Genomic DNA, 17,475 nt, shown 5'->3' with positions numbered 1-17,475 from the left:
ACTGCAGTTGGATAACATGTTTAAAAACAAAAAACCTGATCATTTTAAGTCTGGCAAACTGCCAAGTATCTTCACTTCATTCTTGGTCTACACCTTTTGTTTGTTTTGACCAATAGAGCATACAGTTCATTTATCAGTCAAATGTGGGATACAAGTGTTTGACATGTATCAACCTAATGCTGTAGGTTGAAATTTGTATTCTTGATTGGGTGCACACAACTGATTGGAATGGAAATATTAAAAATGCATTGGCTAAGAGCTTATAAACCAAGGCATCCTCTAAAATATCATTTTCAAATAAAGGAATGCTAAATCCTAGAATTTAAATTTCTGCATGTAATCGTCATTTGTGTGTCCTTTAATTGGTAACTCAGCTAAACGTTTTCTCAAATGTAATATACTTTAACCGCCTTCCAAATATCACAGAACACCTGGTCTCTTTATATTGATTTTTGTATTCTCTCCTTTCTTCCAGCTGCCATATTTTATGAATGAGCTAGCTCTAACTGAACTTGACATGGGAGTAGCGGTGCCGAAGATCCTTCAAGCCTTCAAACCTTCTGTTGATCACAAAGGTAATGACCACTTGGTTTGAACAGGAATTTTTTAGCTTGATGGTAAAAAGGATATTCATTATGTTTTGCGTCTATTGCAGAACTAAAAGAACACTGTCAAGTTATAAACCATTTATTTTAAAAACACTTTACCCAGTGTTACTGATAACCTTTAAATTTTTGAAACTAACCATGTAGTTACACTTTACTATTTGTGACTTGTTTAATTTTTCCGTTTCATTCAATTTGGACACATAATTAGCTTCACTTGTGCTTATACTCCATTTTTATTTCTCATTTCCTGTTATTGTTCACTATTACAATAGATAGAAATAAACGTTCCCTAGTATCCACAACCTAAACTATTTCTACTGAAATATTAAGAAAACACAAACAGAACCACCCCACAATGGTTTCTCTTATGTTTGGCAAAACCTTTTTCTAAACAAAGCACAAGATCTCGGCTTAAACTATCTGAGTGCCCCTCTTATTTTTCATTTGGCTACCATACCATTATTAAGAACGGATTTGTAAAGCTGTTGACATTCAGATTGCAGTGATTATAAAGTGTCTTTAGCACTCCAAATATGCTGTATGCCTGAAAAGTTGTATAGAAGATGTAGACTGGTGTAGGAGGCTGGGATCTGGTAAACCTGGGAAAAGCAGCCCACTTTGTGGGTTCTCTTTAGCAAAACTTATTCTGATGAAAAGCCGACTTCCCTCTTTTTCCAGTTCTACCCTGTGGAATTGCTGAGAGCAGAATTTGGCCCATGGATTTCAGTATGAGTTTTGCTTGAGGGAGGAGTGCTAAATGAAGGCCCTAGAGGTTTGGCTGTGCAAGGTACTGAGTGTCTGGCACCAATGTTATAGCTTTTATAGGTGAGCAGCAGGATGAATTTAAGGAAATGATATCCTCTTCCCAACTGAAAACCACTACATTCACAGAATTATAAAAGTAAAGTAAAATTTGAGGAAGTACAAAGTAGTAAAGGATCCAGCATCTTTTCTTCATGCCCAGAGAAGAATTGTGTCTGTACTATAGCGAACCCAGATCTGACTTCTGTTCAAGAGCTACAGCCTTGCTCTATGTAAACAATGATTCAGCAAAATACTATAACTATTAAACCAGAAAACAAACATTGGCTCAGCTTTTAAAAGAGACTTCTTAAAAATAGCATTGTGAGGTTTTGTGTTGGTCTTTCAATGTCAAAGGTGGTGATTTTCTTACTGCAATCCCTGGGAGCTGAAATTCAGTCTGGGTTCTTTCTGGCATAATGTATCCCCAAAGCAAGGCATTTGTCATAGCCGTGACTTTTGTCACCTTGGTATTTTCATAAAGATGCAGGATCTTTTGTTAGTCCACTCAGATGAAGAATAGCTTAAACGTCCTTTTTTGAAAAAAGTTCAAAGATTGACAGAGTGTTATAGCTTGAAAAAAGTCTGTCTGTTTTTAGAAGTATTTGATGTACACTTAAAGAGAGGGGCAGGTAGGTCTTCCCCTCTCGTGCCCCCCCCTTAACATAGACATCTATTCTGATAGATGAAACAGTTTGTTAGATAGGAACTAGATTTTGATTGTAGCCATTGGGCATGATTTTCAGCTGTCTCCTTTAGCAAACCTTTTCTTTTTAAATTCCTCATCTTCTCTTCTCTGTTTTAATTTTGATGGTGACTTGTTGGAAATGTTTTTGAAGGATCTAGTTGATCTACAAGGGCTTATTTGACCCAGAGTTTAGAAGGCTCTAATTGGTCTATGGGGAAATGCTCTCTTGAGGGAGCCTGTTGTTTACCATCCCTCCACATCTGCTTCATAACTAAGTCACTCTTTAAAGCCATTTTCCCATCTTTCAGATAGTTGAGCAGCAAAGATGTCAGAATAAGAACTTGCTCCAGCTGGCACTCAGTAAACTATGTCTGGATCCTATCCATACCCCGACTAATCATAGCGTGAGTCAGCATGGATTTTAAATTGCCTCAGTTGTGGGGACTTTGGAGAACATTATAGAGCCTCTAAGTCACAGAGACTGAGTCAGCAAAAGGTTAAACTCCATTTATTTCTACAAACTTCTCAACAGAGTGTATTCAAACGGTAGAGCAGGATTGTATCCAGCTTCTTGCTTCTGTACTCGAGAGAGTGCACAGGTGTTCAGTCAAATTAATAGCCCCAAAGATAATTTTGCTCAAGACTAATGAAAATTAGATCCGCTGGCAGGGTAGATTAGAACATGTGACTAGGTTCTATTTCAGGCTCTCCTGCTGACTTGCTGTGTGCCTTAGGAAAGTTGTGTACATGCTCTATGCTCAGTTTCTCAATCTGTGAAACAAGTATAATCCCTCACAAAAGCATCAAAGGCTTACGTTTGAAGTACACTGATGTCATGGGATGAAAATAAGTACTAAGTAGTTTCCATTAAGTAGAACTTTAGGGAAATACTCCTGACCAACCGACTTTTCCACCAGTGTCCCTTACCAGGAATAAACATATTAAATAAAGATAACAACAATGATATTTTCTCAGAACACAAGGATGGTAAAACATACACACACACTCATGCATAAGCCACCAGGTCTCTTCTCCAGTACTTCTTAGGGGAAATTTCAGTACTAAACTAGCTGATGAATTCCTGACCAGGGGGTATTTTCTCTTTTTAAATCTTGGTTCCTCTCATTTGTTTGCAAAGATCAGGTGACGATGGCTCACCGGAGCTGGAGACCTGTGGTAGTGTTGCTGTGCTTAGCTGCATTTTACTTACTTAACATCATATCCAGATCATCACAGTCTGCCCAGCAGAACTTTAGGTCCTGTCTACACACAAGTTTTGTACCAGTTTAACTATTTTGGTTTGAGGTGTGACTTTTCACCAAAATAATTAAATCAGTACAACCGCCCCTAATATGGATGCAGTTATTCTGATGTATAGCTTATTCCACTAAATGTACATAAATAAGCTATACCACTGTATACCAATACTTTTGTACCAATATAACTGCATCCACACTAGGGCAGTTCTACCACTTTTGAATTCTATTAGTAGAGTTAAAGTGGTATAACTTCATGTTCAGGCAAGATCTTAGAAACATTTATGTTTACCTTCTGATATGAGATTTGGGGCTCTCTCAAGTTGGGGACTGTGCTTCAGGGATTTGCCGAAAGTCAATACACCTGTTCTATTCTAGGAAACATGGAAATCATGATGTGAGCATACACAACTGAGTGCATCTCCTTAGTCTCAGAGTAAATAGCTGTTTATCTGTCCAAGACCCGTCATTTTTTAATTTGAGCTTGAAGATGAGTTTTGTTCCAGTGCAGTAAGATAACTGGTGAAGATGTAGCTTAATCATTTGGAAAAAAACAGAATATCCAACAAGCTCTCCCTTCATCAAAAGGATTAGGAACTTTGAAAAAGCATTTCTGCCAGTTGACTAAGTTGATGCAGTTTCTATTTGTAAACTTGGGAAATAACTAACTCTGTCTCTAGGCTAGGATTCCTTGGCTCCACATAAAAATGATGTAAAGACAGAACTTTTTAACATCTGATAGACTCCTCTATTCAACTCTTCCATATTTCTTTGCCTAACTTCTATGTAAAGTTGTTTCATCAATTTCATACCTGATAGTTACTGTCTGAAGTGCTTGGGTGCAATATACAAGATCATCTTGCATCATCTTCTTAAAGGGCTGAGAGTCTGATATATTAATCGAATTAACTTGGTCTGACATCATACAGTTTGCACTAAGTTTTGCAATGATTGACTCTCACTGAAAATTGTAACACTTATCAGTTGGTTAATGCCATACACACACTTTATGGATGACGCTAAAAATTCTGTTTTCTCAAATCAGTGAAGGACACGAGAAGGCCTATAAACTCTAATGTCCCTCTCAGAAGTGAGCAAAATAGTTTTGTTTTGCATAAACTTCTGACATTTTTCACTGAGCTGTTTTTGTGTATTTAAAAAAATCTGTTCTTTACTTTTGTCATCAATTCTATTCCACATGTAGAATGCAGACTGTATACTTGGATCTCTAGTAGTCCTATCTTGAATTACTCCTTTTGAAATTACATTGATTTCAATGTGGGATGCACATGTAAATTAGGGAAGAATTAGACTGCAAAACATGTTGTGACCTAGCTATCCAGTCTAGTGGCAGATGTTTGCCTGAACTCTCCGGTAAAGATGCAAAGAACTCTCATAAAAGTAGATTGCCAATAAGCTTTATATTTTGTGCAATGAAAATTGCACTCTGCTGATACTGGTCTCCACAAGTGGCAGGTTTATCCCCAGTATGTGCAAGCAAGGGCATCATTTACTGTACAGCAGGGGTCGGCAGCCTTTCAGAAGTGGTGTGCTGAGTCTTCATTTATTCACTCTGATTTAAGGTTTTGCGTGCCAGTAATACTTTTTAACGTTTTTAGAAGGTCTCTTTCTATAAGTCTATAATGTATAACTAAAATATTGTTGTATGTAAAGTAAATAAGGTTTTAAAAATGTTTAAGAAGCTTCATTTAAAATTAAATTAAAATGCAGAGCCCCCTGGACTGGTGGCCAGGACCCGGGCAGTTTGAGTGCCACTGAAAATCAGCTCGCATGCCGCCTTTGGCACATGTGCCATAGGTTGCCTACCCCTGCTGTAGAGCAAGGGCGGGGGAGGGGAATTGCCTCCCGTGACCTTGGTGTGTCCCCGCCCCCCCAGACATTTCACAGGTGTATATGTTCCATTATGTCTTCTAATCCCCCGCCAACTTTACAGAATATAATATAATGTTCTATATGCTGACACAATTTTGCCCTATTTCTCCCACCATCAAAATTTTTCTAAAATTATGCCCATGTCTGGAAGCTGAAAGCTGTTAGTATACAAAACCCATCAGCCTTACTGTGACTTTTAACAGAAATAACTGAACAGAATACAAAAATACATATTACACCCAACCTTGATTAAAAAACAGTAAAACTGCATTAACTGCTCCAGTATATTAAGCTTTATTTATTCTAAGATTTTGTAGACAGATTCACTGATAGTGAGATTCAACAACTTTTTTTAAATTGGTTTCTAAAAAATTTTATTCTGGAAATGCTTGTTTGAATTATTAAGAATCTGTTTGGACTGCCAGTTCTGACTTAGTACTTCAGTTCTATGTTCTTATCCTTGTAACAAATGTATCGCATTTAAAAGTCAGGAGACCGGTTTTATGAGATTGCTATGTGTTTTGTTTTACTTTTGTATTTACGACAGCACTACCATTCAGTAAAACTAATCCTTTCGGTTTCTTGTTTACAGACTAGTTATAGCAGACAAGTGTTTATGGTAGGATTCATAATCCTTGTAATTGCAGTCACGTTGTCCAATTACGTGATGTTTTAGTTCCTGCATTTTATTAATTCTTGTAATAAACATGGAACCACTGCAGTAATCTTAGTTTAATTCTCTTTTGGCCCTAATTTTTAAGGGGATATATGTGAATATGACAACAATCATTGGAAAATATTTTTATTTTTGCATAAGCAACGTGAACTTACTTGTCAGTAAGTTCCTTAGCATAAAGGTAATTTAGGCAACTTTCTCAATCAAAATTGCAGTTTTGAATGAAATGTTGTGGTTTTATGCTGTTTGAGGCCACTTCACGAAGTCGATTTGGGTCTTAAAAATGCAGTCATGTACAATATTTGAAGAACTCTTTCAGAGCCTCACAAACAACAAATTTCCACTAATGCTTGACTTCAAGAAACAGACATTTTGCTCATGTGGCTTTCATCATTTGAGCAATTACGGACCTTGACAGAGAAAGCAGCTTTTTAATTTAAACAGTACTTGTGTTAATATAACCATAACTTGATAAGAGGTGCTGTGGTGTTACTGTATCTTCATCAAGGTTAGGCCACAGACAACTTGATGACTAAATTGTACCATGACGTGGGAGGCGGCTATCTTTTTTTTTAATACTAACGAACCAGTCACCCTGAGTAGAAGAGAACATCCTTTCTCTCAGTAATCTGATTGAATTGTTTCCTTAGCTTAATTTAATCAATTGTTAAAACATCATTGAAGTTTGGAGCATGCTGATTACAAAAAGAGTTGGTCTCAGCTGTTCAGATCTGTGATATCTGGTTCCCAATGCCATCTTTAATTTCACCAGCAGAAAGCAGAGAGGGGAAATTCTGCATAAATTGGCATTTGTTTCCTTGTTTAGAAACATAATGTGAAACAGTCAACTCACATTCATCTGAATTGTAGAGACGTTTTATATTAGTAACTGAGGAAACTAAAGACGATTTGCCTTCAGAATTATTTCTAACTGTATGATGATAGCAGACTTGGTATACTTAGTGGCCTGCATCCTGGAATTTGTGGTTTCAGGGTTGGACCCTGTATATGGCATTTCAGTTTTCCTTATGTGTGTTTGCAGAAAAGAGAACCATAGATACTTTACATTCACATAGGCCTAAATTTTCAAAAGTGACTAGTGTTCTTAGTGGGTCAATTTTTGGTTGCCCAACTGGAGACAGTTCAAAGGGGCCTGATTTTTCTGAGTGTTGAGCACCTGCTCTCTGTATATTGGGGCTTTTTAAGGAGTCTCAAATTGGGCACATAAAATCACTAATCACTTCTGAAAACCTAGATCTGAATTTTTTGTATTCAGTCTCTTCAAAAGGTTTTGTTTGAATTTTAAGAGGGTGGTTTTTACTTTTTTTAAAAAATACTTGAATTCTATTCATATTGATCTGCAGTGCATTAGAGCACTGCAGCAGGAGAGTGTTTATTATTCTTCACATAAGGTAAATTATTAGAGGAAATAAGGCCATTCAAAGAAGAATTCTTTTTTGTATTATGAAGCTTTAATGTGAACATATAGAAGTCATATCTCAAGGATTGTTTGGGTAAGATCATGCAATATGAGACTGTCTGATACCTTCTGTGAGGGGCTCTATCTTGCCATTCAAGGTGTGGCACTCTCCTTCCCTTGCAGAGGATGTATCAGAGAGTCTTCCCCAGCTCATTTTTTACAGTGGCTTAGAAAGGATTGTGACCCTATAGAGCCAGTAGAGGGAGTGATTGTCTAACTTATAGGCAGTTTCATCATTTAATGTTGATTATGATGATATTGTATAGATTTCTGAGCACCATAGTAGAACTAGAACTTCACTAGTAATTATTCAATTAATTATTTTGGTATTTTATCAAACCACTAAAGTGGGGGTACCGCAGGAATGTGGACTACTGGAAGTTATACATGCACATAACTTGAAGCTAGTCTTCCCTGAATTGCTAGCTGTGTAGTGCCTCAAAACAGTATGTCAGGCTCCATCCAGGAGATTCTCTATCTGCTTCTTTTGGGGGGAGGGGATGGGGGCCGGAAATACTGAACCTTTATTCCAGTGAAACTCCAGATCACATTAGATATTTCATGCCTCTGACCACCCAATGGCTCCTCATGTTCCCAAGAATAATGGGCCTCTGGTATGGGAGGCTGCTGCGTGAAGCTGACCAGATGGGGACTGTACCCTTAGCTGTCAGAGATTCCACTGCAGTTGGAGTTCAGAATAAATGTTGAGTTGCAAAATTTTTCTAAATGTTTTTATGATGGGGTGGCAGTTTTTGTTCATGTCCTAGAGTTCCTCATTTGTGAAAATGGAGCATTTCTCTGTAGCATGTTCAGTGGCACCTGTTTATCTCTACTTTCCATATCACAGATGGCCTATAGCTCTTCACATTTGACAATCACTTCATGCCTCACAGGAGGATAAACAGCACCATGTCTAACGGTTGCATTTAGGAGCAAGGATGTGTCACTGATAAGGGATAGGCGCACACATCCAAGTCTCCAGAAATTCTCTTGGTCACTGCGATAAGAGTGTACAAAGTGAATGACAGTCAGATGATTGAAAGTGCAAGTTAAACATTACACTTATACAGCAACTTTCATGAGTGATATATTTGGAGTTAGACCTCAGGAAAAAAGTTAAATTTGAGTTAAAAGTGATTGAGCATTTATATATTACCTCACCAAGTCATGGTTGACAGCAGAAGAGTTTTGACAAGTCTTCATTTGGTAGCCTTGGGATATAATGTTTAAAGAGATATCAACTAGCCCAGGGATTCAAACAATTTAAAAATAATTTTCATTTATGAAAACTAAGCAAAAATGTTATACTCACATATAAAACAATGCCCCAAAGTTTTGGAAATTGAACCATAATGGCATTATGGTAGGGCGGGCTCGCCACATTGCGTAACTGACACATCTTCATTACCTGCACTGTCCAAGCTGAGTGAAATGTGAAAGGTAAACAGCACAAGTGGTTAAAAAGTAAGATATTTTAAAAATATTTTCCATTTTCAAAAATCTCTGGTCGTGTTAGTAACCCTATGAACGCTTCTATTCTAAAATTATTTCTAGCTTGACATCACTTTAATATAAAATGATTGTGTAAGTTACTCTAAGTTGCAATGTCACATTTTTAAAAAAATTAATTTTTTTATTAACAATTCTAGGGCTTTGGATTGATTTGGAAATGTCCTACAACGGGTCTTTTCTAATGACCCTCGAGACCAAAATGAATTTGACCAAACTTGGTAAAGAGCCTCTTGGTGAAGCACTGAAAGTTGGAGAGATTGGCAAAGAAGGGTAAGATATTACTGCCCAAGAAAGAAACCAGACGTGTGTTTAGAAAGGCAGGGCTAATTCTACCCTCAGATATTACTGCAGTTTAATTCTAGATCAGTGGAAGTTGATGTTTGTATCCGAAGGCTAAATTTGGCCTTACGTGTATAATAACATTTGGAACCAGGCAATTACTTCTATTTATTGATATTTGATTATCTTCATAAACTAACTTTTTATAACAAGATATTATACTTTATTATATCAGTTCTTCATTATGTTTAGACAATAGATTTTGATCTTAAGGTGTCTTCTACTTGCATTAGACCCCTGGCAAATGCTGAAGATAAGTCTGTATACAAGGTATAAATATGTTCTCCAAATAGGACCTATTTTAAAAAAAAAAAAAAATAATTATAAAGCTTTTGTAAGCAGAACAAAATACTTTTTTTAATCCCAAATCTTAGAACATATAGACATTTAAATTTCCAATAAATAGATTTGAAAAGACTATTTTAAAATCAATTGAATTAATTCATTACCTGATAAGTTCTGATTTCATTATTCTGTATATTTTCTGCAAGAAAAAGACAAATGGTGACATTGTGAAATGCTAACTTCTAAAAGGAAAAATGTTGATAAACTAAAATATAGGTATTTGAACATGTATAAGGTCTCCTTCCAGTGTTCTCTTCTTTGACACTAATAAGTATGAAATAGAAGTATTTAGTTTAACTGCAAATATAGGATAAATACATTCTCAGTGTAACTCCAGTGGCATTGGTAGGCTCCACTAGAGATTAATTTTGTCCATTCTTGCTGTGAAATTTTTAACATATTCACCAATATTGCAGATGATACCCAAGTGTACCTAAATTAGAACATAAGAACGGCCATACTGGATCAGACCAATGGTCCATCTAGCCGAGAATCTATCCAGTCTTCTGCAGGTGGCCAGTGCCAGGTGCTTCAGAGGGGATGAACAGAACACGCAATCATCGAGTGATCCATCCCCTGTCATCCACTCCTAGCTTCTGGCAGTCAGAGGCTATGGACATGCCAGAGCATGGGGTGGCATCCCTGACATCTTGGCTAATAGCCATTGAACTTATCTAATACTTTTTTGAACCCCATTATAGTTTTGGCCTTCACAACATCCCCTGCAACAAGTTCCACAAGTTTACTGTGTATTGTGTGAAGAAATACTTCCTTTTGTTTGTTTTAAACTTGCTGCCTATTAATTTCATTGGGTGACCCCTGGTTCTTATGTTAAGTGAAGGAGTAAATAACACTTTCTTATTTGCTTAGCTCTTTCGACTGCCACTGCACATTAAGCGGATGTTTTCAGAGAACTATCCACAATGACTTCAAGATTTTATTTCCTGAGTAGTAACAGCTAATTTAGATCTCATCATTTTGTATGTATAATTGGGATCTTGTTTTTTCCATTGTGCATTACTTTGCATTTATCAACATTTTGAATTTCATCTAACATTTTGTTGCCCAGTCACCCAGCTTTTTAAGATCCCTTCGTAACTCTTTGCTCTCTGCTTTGGATTTAGCTACCTTGAGTAATTTTGTATCATCTGCAAATTTTGCCACTTCACTGTTTACCCTTTTTCCAGATCATTTATGAATATGTTGAACAGCACTAATCCCAATACAGATCCCTCGAGATGCCACTATTTGCCTCTCTCCATTCTGAAAACTGACCATTTATTCCTACCCTTTGTTTCCTGTCTTTTAACCAGTTACTCATCCATGAGAGGACCTTCCCTCTTATCCCATGACTGCTTACTTTGCTTAAGAGCCTTTGATGAGGGACCTTTTCAAAGGCTTTCTGAAAGTCCAAGTACATTATATCCACTGGATCACCCGTATCCACATGTTTGTTGACACCCTCAAAGAACTCTAATAGATTGGTGAGGCATGATTTCCCTTTCCAAAAGCCCATGTTGACTCTTCCCCCAACAAATCGTGTTCATCTGTGTGTCTGATAATTCTGTTCTTTACTGTAGTTTCAACCAATTTACTTAATACTGAAGTTTGGCTTACAGACCTGAAATTGCCAGGAGCCTTTTTTTAAAAATGGTGTCATATTAGGTATTCTCCAGTCATCTGGTACAGAAGCTGGTTTAAATTATAGGGACCACAGTTAATAGTTCTGCAGTTTCATATTTGAGTTTCTTCAGAATGCTTGGGTGAATACCATCTGGTCCTGGTGACTGATTCCTGTTTAACTTACCAATTTGTTCCACAGCCTCCTCTCTTGACACCTCAGTCTGGGACAGTTCCTCAGATTTGTCACCTAAAAAGAATAGCTCATGTGTGGGAACCTCCCTCACATCCTCTGCAGTGAAGGCTGATGCAAAGAATTCATTTAGTTTCTCTGCAATGGTCTTATCTTCCTTGAATGCTTCTTTAACATCTCAATTTTCCAGTGTCCCCACTGATTGTTTGGCAGGCGTCCTGCTTCTGATGTACTTAAAAAATGTTTTGCTATTAGTTTGAGTCTTTGGCTAGTTGCTCTTCAGATTGTTTTTTGGCCTGACTAATTATGCTTGTACACTTGACTTGCCACAGTTTATGCTCCTTTCTATTTTCCTTAGTAGGACTTCCAATTTTTAAAGGATACATTTTTGCCTCTAACTGCTTTTTACTTTGTTTAGCAATGGTGGCATTTTTTTGGTCCTCTTACTGTTTTTAATTTGGGATATAGATTTAATGTGAGCCTCTTTTATGTTTTTAAAAGTTTCCATGCAGCTTGCAGGCATTTCACTTTTGTGACTGTACCTTTTTATTTCTGTTTAGTTTCCACATTTGTGTGTAGTTCGCCTTTCTGAAATTAAATTAGCGAATATTATGTGAGCATAAACCAATATGGATGTTACATTTTCAAAGACCTTTAGTTATTAGATAGTTCTCAAATTATTCTTGTATAGTAAGTAAGCAGGCAAGTATTAATGTTTAACAAGTGGGGGGGAAAGTGAGTCAGAGAGGTGGAGCAACTTGCCTAAGATTACACAACTATGGCAGAACTGAAAGTAGAGCCTAGGTTTTTCTGACACCTATTTTCATCCCTATTCATTGGCTCTACATACCATTCTTTTGTAGTTGTCTAGGTATGTGCTGTTTAGGCATTAGATTCATGTCTCTCATGCGCAAAATTCTAAATGCTGAATGTGCCTTTGGTGAGTCCATAGTGGTTTCCCATTTTTCTTTCATAAACACAACGCTCCCATTTGTGCCTGAGAAATCAATACTCTGCCCAGTTTCTTCTTTAGACTAGTAGGTATTATGTGGTGCTACTATAACACAAATAATGTTGCAAATGAATGTGAAAGGATAGCTGCATCCTGCATGTCAACAGTTCAGACGCTCCTCAGTAATTTAACTGCACAGTGTGAATAAACACGTCCACCTTTTAAAGTCCAATTTTGTATATATAACAGTTCTGTTTACCGCCTATGTTTAAATGAGAAATGTCTCTTAGATAAACTGGCTAGAAATTACATACTGTATCCTATCTAACTTGTATTTGTGCTATTTTTGTTTCATTTTTTTATAATGTGTTTGGATTCATCATTCTGTGGATTTGTATTCATCTGGTGAGTGGTATTTGTCAAATATCCAACTAATTTAGCTGTGGAATGTTGATTCTTTTTGTGCTATATAAAACCATTCAATGGGTTTTCTTTCTCTAAGTTTAGAAGGAAAAGGAATCTTAATAATGCACTAAGTTAGAGGCTAAGATAATAGGTTGTTCTCAGCCTCCTCATTTGCTGTTGCTGCCCCCTAGTGTCTCAGTACTATCGAGCCTGGATATAAAAACACCATTTCTGAATCCTTGGAAGCTAAGAATGCTCCTAAATCCATATGTCCTATGCTAGTTTTGCTATGTAGTGAAGTCAGACTTTTAAGTAGCCACTGGGGTCCTAGAATTTGCATGATTCAAAGTAACTCTTTTTCTCTTCCAGCAACAAACTAGAATGTCATAGTAGTTCCTGAGAAATCACCAGTCCCTGAACAGTAGGCAGACTCCACGATTTAGTGCATATCCACTGCCAACAAATCCACAAAATATTCTTGCAAATCTAACCTTTTGCTGGTATATAAATAAAACTGTCCCTTAATATTTAATGAAAGCTAATTTGCATGCTCAAGACATAACCTGGTCCATTCTGAAGTATATTAAAGTGAGATTTATAGCAGTGCTAAATGACATGACATAAAAAGTAAATAAAAGCAAAAACATATTAATGACCAAATTCTGCACTGTTGCAAAGATAAATCTGGACACTGAAGTCAGTGTGCGGGATTCTGCTCTGTTTTAATAAAGTAAAATGTGTAATGACTCCACCAAAGTCTGACAAATGACTTTTGATTTATATCCGTGTCACTAACACAAAGAATGTGATCCTAAATATTAAAAGGAGCTTTTCCACACAATGCGTGCCCCCCTCCCCCATGGAAAAAAACAAACACCTATAGAAGTGGAGATTCTGCTTCCCCTCCCTCAAGCCTACAGAATTGTCTTTTGTATGGATTTATATCCTTGCAAGGAAGGAACAGTCTTTGAAATACAGCGGGCAAACACATTGATTCCACACCTCTCTTTTTTAAATTTACCGTAGTTTGAATTCTCACACAGCAATCATTTACAGGTAAAGTAAATGTTAATATCAGTAACTAGGCAATGTATACTTTGAATTTAGAACTAAAACTGTAGTTCAGATGGCCTCTCCTAAGTGTGCATCGTGCCCAGGGCCAGATGTTCATCAATTTGACCCATGGACACTTCCAATATACTTTTGTTTTTACCATATACAATGGATACTGTCTGAAGCTTCTGAAAATTAAATGGTATATGAAGAGTATGGAAACCTTAGTAGTAATCACAGTTCAGTTCTGATCTGCACAGCTCATCTTAATTCAAACTATTAAATTAGCACAGTGAAGTATTTGTTCAGATTGTCAGGATTATTGCTATGACAAATTGAACTGAACTCCATGCTTCTGAATCCAAGTTTGATAGTTGTCGTCCGTGCCCTTCACTGGAGAAGGTAGATGGTAATATGCAAAACTATTTCATAACTGGGGGGGCGGGGGGGGAAATGACTTCACTTACTTCAGTTTGGATAACCATACTACAATATAATTATCTCCATAGTTGTGCAGGTATTTCTGACAAGCACTTTAAAAATAAAACCTAGCCACATAATGGTGTAGCATGGCCTTGCAAAGATTCTCCAACCCAGACCTAATCTGCTCACCTGCCTTTACCATGACAGTAATAAAAAAGTGAGATATTACTTGCCTATCTGAAGAAATCATTATCCCCAGGCCAGTTGTCGAGGTAGAGTTTTGAAAGACTGGTGTAGCGTGAGAAGCAGGCTGAAGGTCCATCATATCAGGAACATTTTGATCACAACACTGCTGTCGCTATCCTATATATAAAACCTTTTTACCCTTCTTTGGCCACACGGGGGGAAAAAACAACAACAACAAAACAATCACTTCTAGGCGAAAAAGGCATATCCATTCTAAGTAGGGATGCCAAGGAAGCATGATAGATTGAAAACTTTCCAACAAATCCTTTGGAAACTGAAGTTTCTTGAGTGGTGAAATGTTACCTCTTGGAGCGTGTGTTAACAGACAGCATTGGGATATCTGACTTTTGGCATGAAAGGGTTAAGTACCATGAGGAAATCAGAAATAGCCATAAATAATGAAGCCATCATAAATAATTTCTCATTGAGTGAGTGAAGCTTTCTTTCAACATCTTTTCTTCAAGTAATCTTACTATTATGATATGTCCAAAATGCTTTACAAATTGTAATCCCTCACAATGAGACAATTGAGACAGGGAGGTTGAAGGACTTGCCAATGCATCTCAGAGAGTCAGTGGCAAAACCAGGAGTGGAACGTCAAACCTCCTGGCTCCCAGCAATATACTTATTCTGCCAGACCACAGTGCCTAACACACAAACCTTTATTCTGTCAGTGTCTCCCCATACCACACTTCACTGTCTGCCAAAGCGGTACTTGATTTGAGTATGGGTGAGATTTGTATAAACAAGTGGGGAAATCTCAGTTAACAGTGCAGACCATATATAAATGAGCGTAGGCAGTTGACTGAATGTGACCTTTACTGAAGTGCCTTGAGCCAAATTGGCTCTGGAGCTACAACAGACAAAAAATCCCAAATAGCTGGAAAAAGACATCTGCCTCATTTGAAAAAGGCAACAAAACTAGTTAGCTTTAAGTTGCTTTCAGTCGCTCATATTGACTAACATTTCCAGCATTATTCTATCAAAAACAGTATCTTGCATTTAATGTTTTGGACCGTACTCTGAAGTGTGTTGGGATATTAACCTGCTGGAGAGCACTTAGACACTGCCAGTGAGCAAAATGTGAAACGGCTATTCTATAAACAAATGACTGTAGCAGGTCTCAGACAGCATACCAGAGATTTCTGTATGCAAATACAGGCAAGCTAATCTACATTTAGAAATGCAATGCAGTCTCCTGCACAATATAATTCCTCTTAGTTGTTATATACTATGTAATAATACAGGATACAACTGGCAGTTCAGTAAAATCCCATGCAGTCAGCACAAGAAGGTACTTTGAGAATGGCACTCCCTTCTGTTGTGATTATGCAGTATGATCCACTCATCATATACTGAGATTGGAGATAGTCTTTGATGTCACTTAATTTAATGCAGAGGATTTGCTGATGTCTTGGCTGGTAGCGTCACAGTTGTGGGATTATTTTAGGAATGCTCACTGGGACTATTGTGAGAGTGACCTCTTTTAGCCTTGGTGTAGAAGCACTTGGTATTCATCACTTTTTTAGGTGCTCTGATACAAGGAGGGAGCTACAGTGGGGTTGTACCTATGAAGAAGTCTTTGAGGAAGGTCAAATCCAAACCTCACAACTTGGATCCTTGCTAGTTAAAAAGGAATTTGAGATTATTGCCCTCATTCTTTACGCATGCTCTTAGGGAAGAATGCTGTGTACTGGTGCATTGGACTTGAACTGTCCTTAAGATTGCTGTATGGAGTCCCACCTATCTAAACAGCTTCCTCTGCCCACTTATATGGGCAGTGACAATGGCTTCAATCAGTGTTCTGCCTGGTTCCTTTGAAAAAGGGAAACATGAGAACAAAACCAGAAGAACAAAAATGAAAGAAAACCCAGCTATAAATTGCATGTTCTTAACAAGCTGTGAAATATTACATAACTAAAATTACAATCCTGGGTAATTGCCTGAAATTTTTGTTTTATAACTGCTTAAAACTCTCTTGCTCTTGCATTACAAGAGATATATTGTCAAAGTGTATTCACCCATGACTGTAGCAGGTCTCAGACAGCATACCAGAGATTTCTGTATGCAAATAACTTGAATCTGTAGCGAAAAGATTTGGTTCACATTTGAGCACAAAATTACTCCAAAAATTGAGTCCAGGAATTAGTTGCTATTGTGTAATATTTTGTATCCTGATTAAGATTTTTCTTCAAGTAGTTTCCCTCTGGGTGCTCCACTTCAGGTGCGCATGCCTCTCAAGCCGTTGATCAGAGATTTTCAGTTAGCAGTGCCTGCTTGACCTGCTCATACACCCTATGCCTCCTCGTGCCGAATACCGAGGCAATATAGGGATACGCAGACAAATGGTCCTTAGTTTCTTCTCAACCACCTTGGCCTCACGTGGTACCCTAGCATGTCTGCCTTGAGCGTGCCTTCGCTTTTCTAATATTTTGTAGTGGTTAGTATAATTAATTTACATAAAGAGTGAGAGTAGTGGTACCATTACCTGCTTCACCTATGTGTCCAACCATTGTTCAGGCTCCTGACCAGTCTTCATCTCTTGTCACAACATGCAGGTCGCGTGCTTCATCCCAATCTAGTGGTTATCCGCCGCAGGGCATAACTTCTTGTTGGTTCATGGGGTTAGAATCCTTCTGTTCTATGGAAGTACAAGAAGTGTTACTGAATAGTAGGAGGAGATCAACCCACACTATTTATGTGCAGAAATGGAAGAGATTCTTCCGGTGGTGGTGGTGGTGCTGCCTTCTGCCTGATTTGGTGCTGCTTTCACGCATCCTGGATTATCTGTTGAATTTAAAAAAATCAGGGTTATATGTTAGTTCAGTTAAGGTCCATTTAGCCACAATATCAGCCTTTTATCCTCCAATGGAAGGATACTCCATATTTGCACATCTGGTATCATCTAGGCTTATTAAAGGTTTGGAGAATCTCTGTCTGCAGATTAGGGACACTACCCTGACCTGGGACCTCAACTTGGTACTC

At 37.6% G+C, this 17,475-nt stretch overlaps 1 protein-coding gene across 5 annotated transcripts in view; it reads left to right on the top strand.

The window, feature by feature from the left end:
• TEX2 (testis expressed 2) overlaps positions 1 to 17,475 on the top strand; it is a 122,550-nt gene that overhangs the window by 94,082 nt on the left and 10,993 nt on the right. For all 5 annotated transcript variants that reach the window (XM_034789362.1, XM_034789363.1, XM_034789365.1 and 2 more), the window contains 2 exons: positions 476 to 575; positions 9,052 to 9,184. In XM_034789362.1, the coding sequence (XP_034645253.1) occupies positions 476 to 575; positions 9,052 to 9,184 (233 nt within the window). The remainder of the gene's footprint in view (positions 1 to 475; positions 576 to 9,051; positions 9,185 to 17,475) is intronic.

The sequence above is a fragment of the Trachemys scripta genome, chromosome 14 (genome assembly GCF_013100865.1).
Source record: "Trachemys scripta elegans isolate TJP31775 chromosome 14, CAS_Tse_1.0, whole genome shotgun sequence".
Classification (NCBI taxonomy): domain Eukaryota; kingdom Metazoa; phylum Chordata; order Testudines; family Emydidae; genus Trachemys; species Trachemys scripta.
This window is presented reverse-complemented; position numbering and strand designations above follow the sequence as displayed.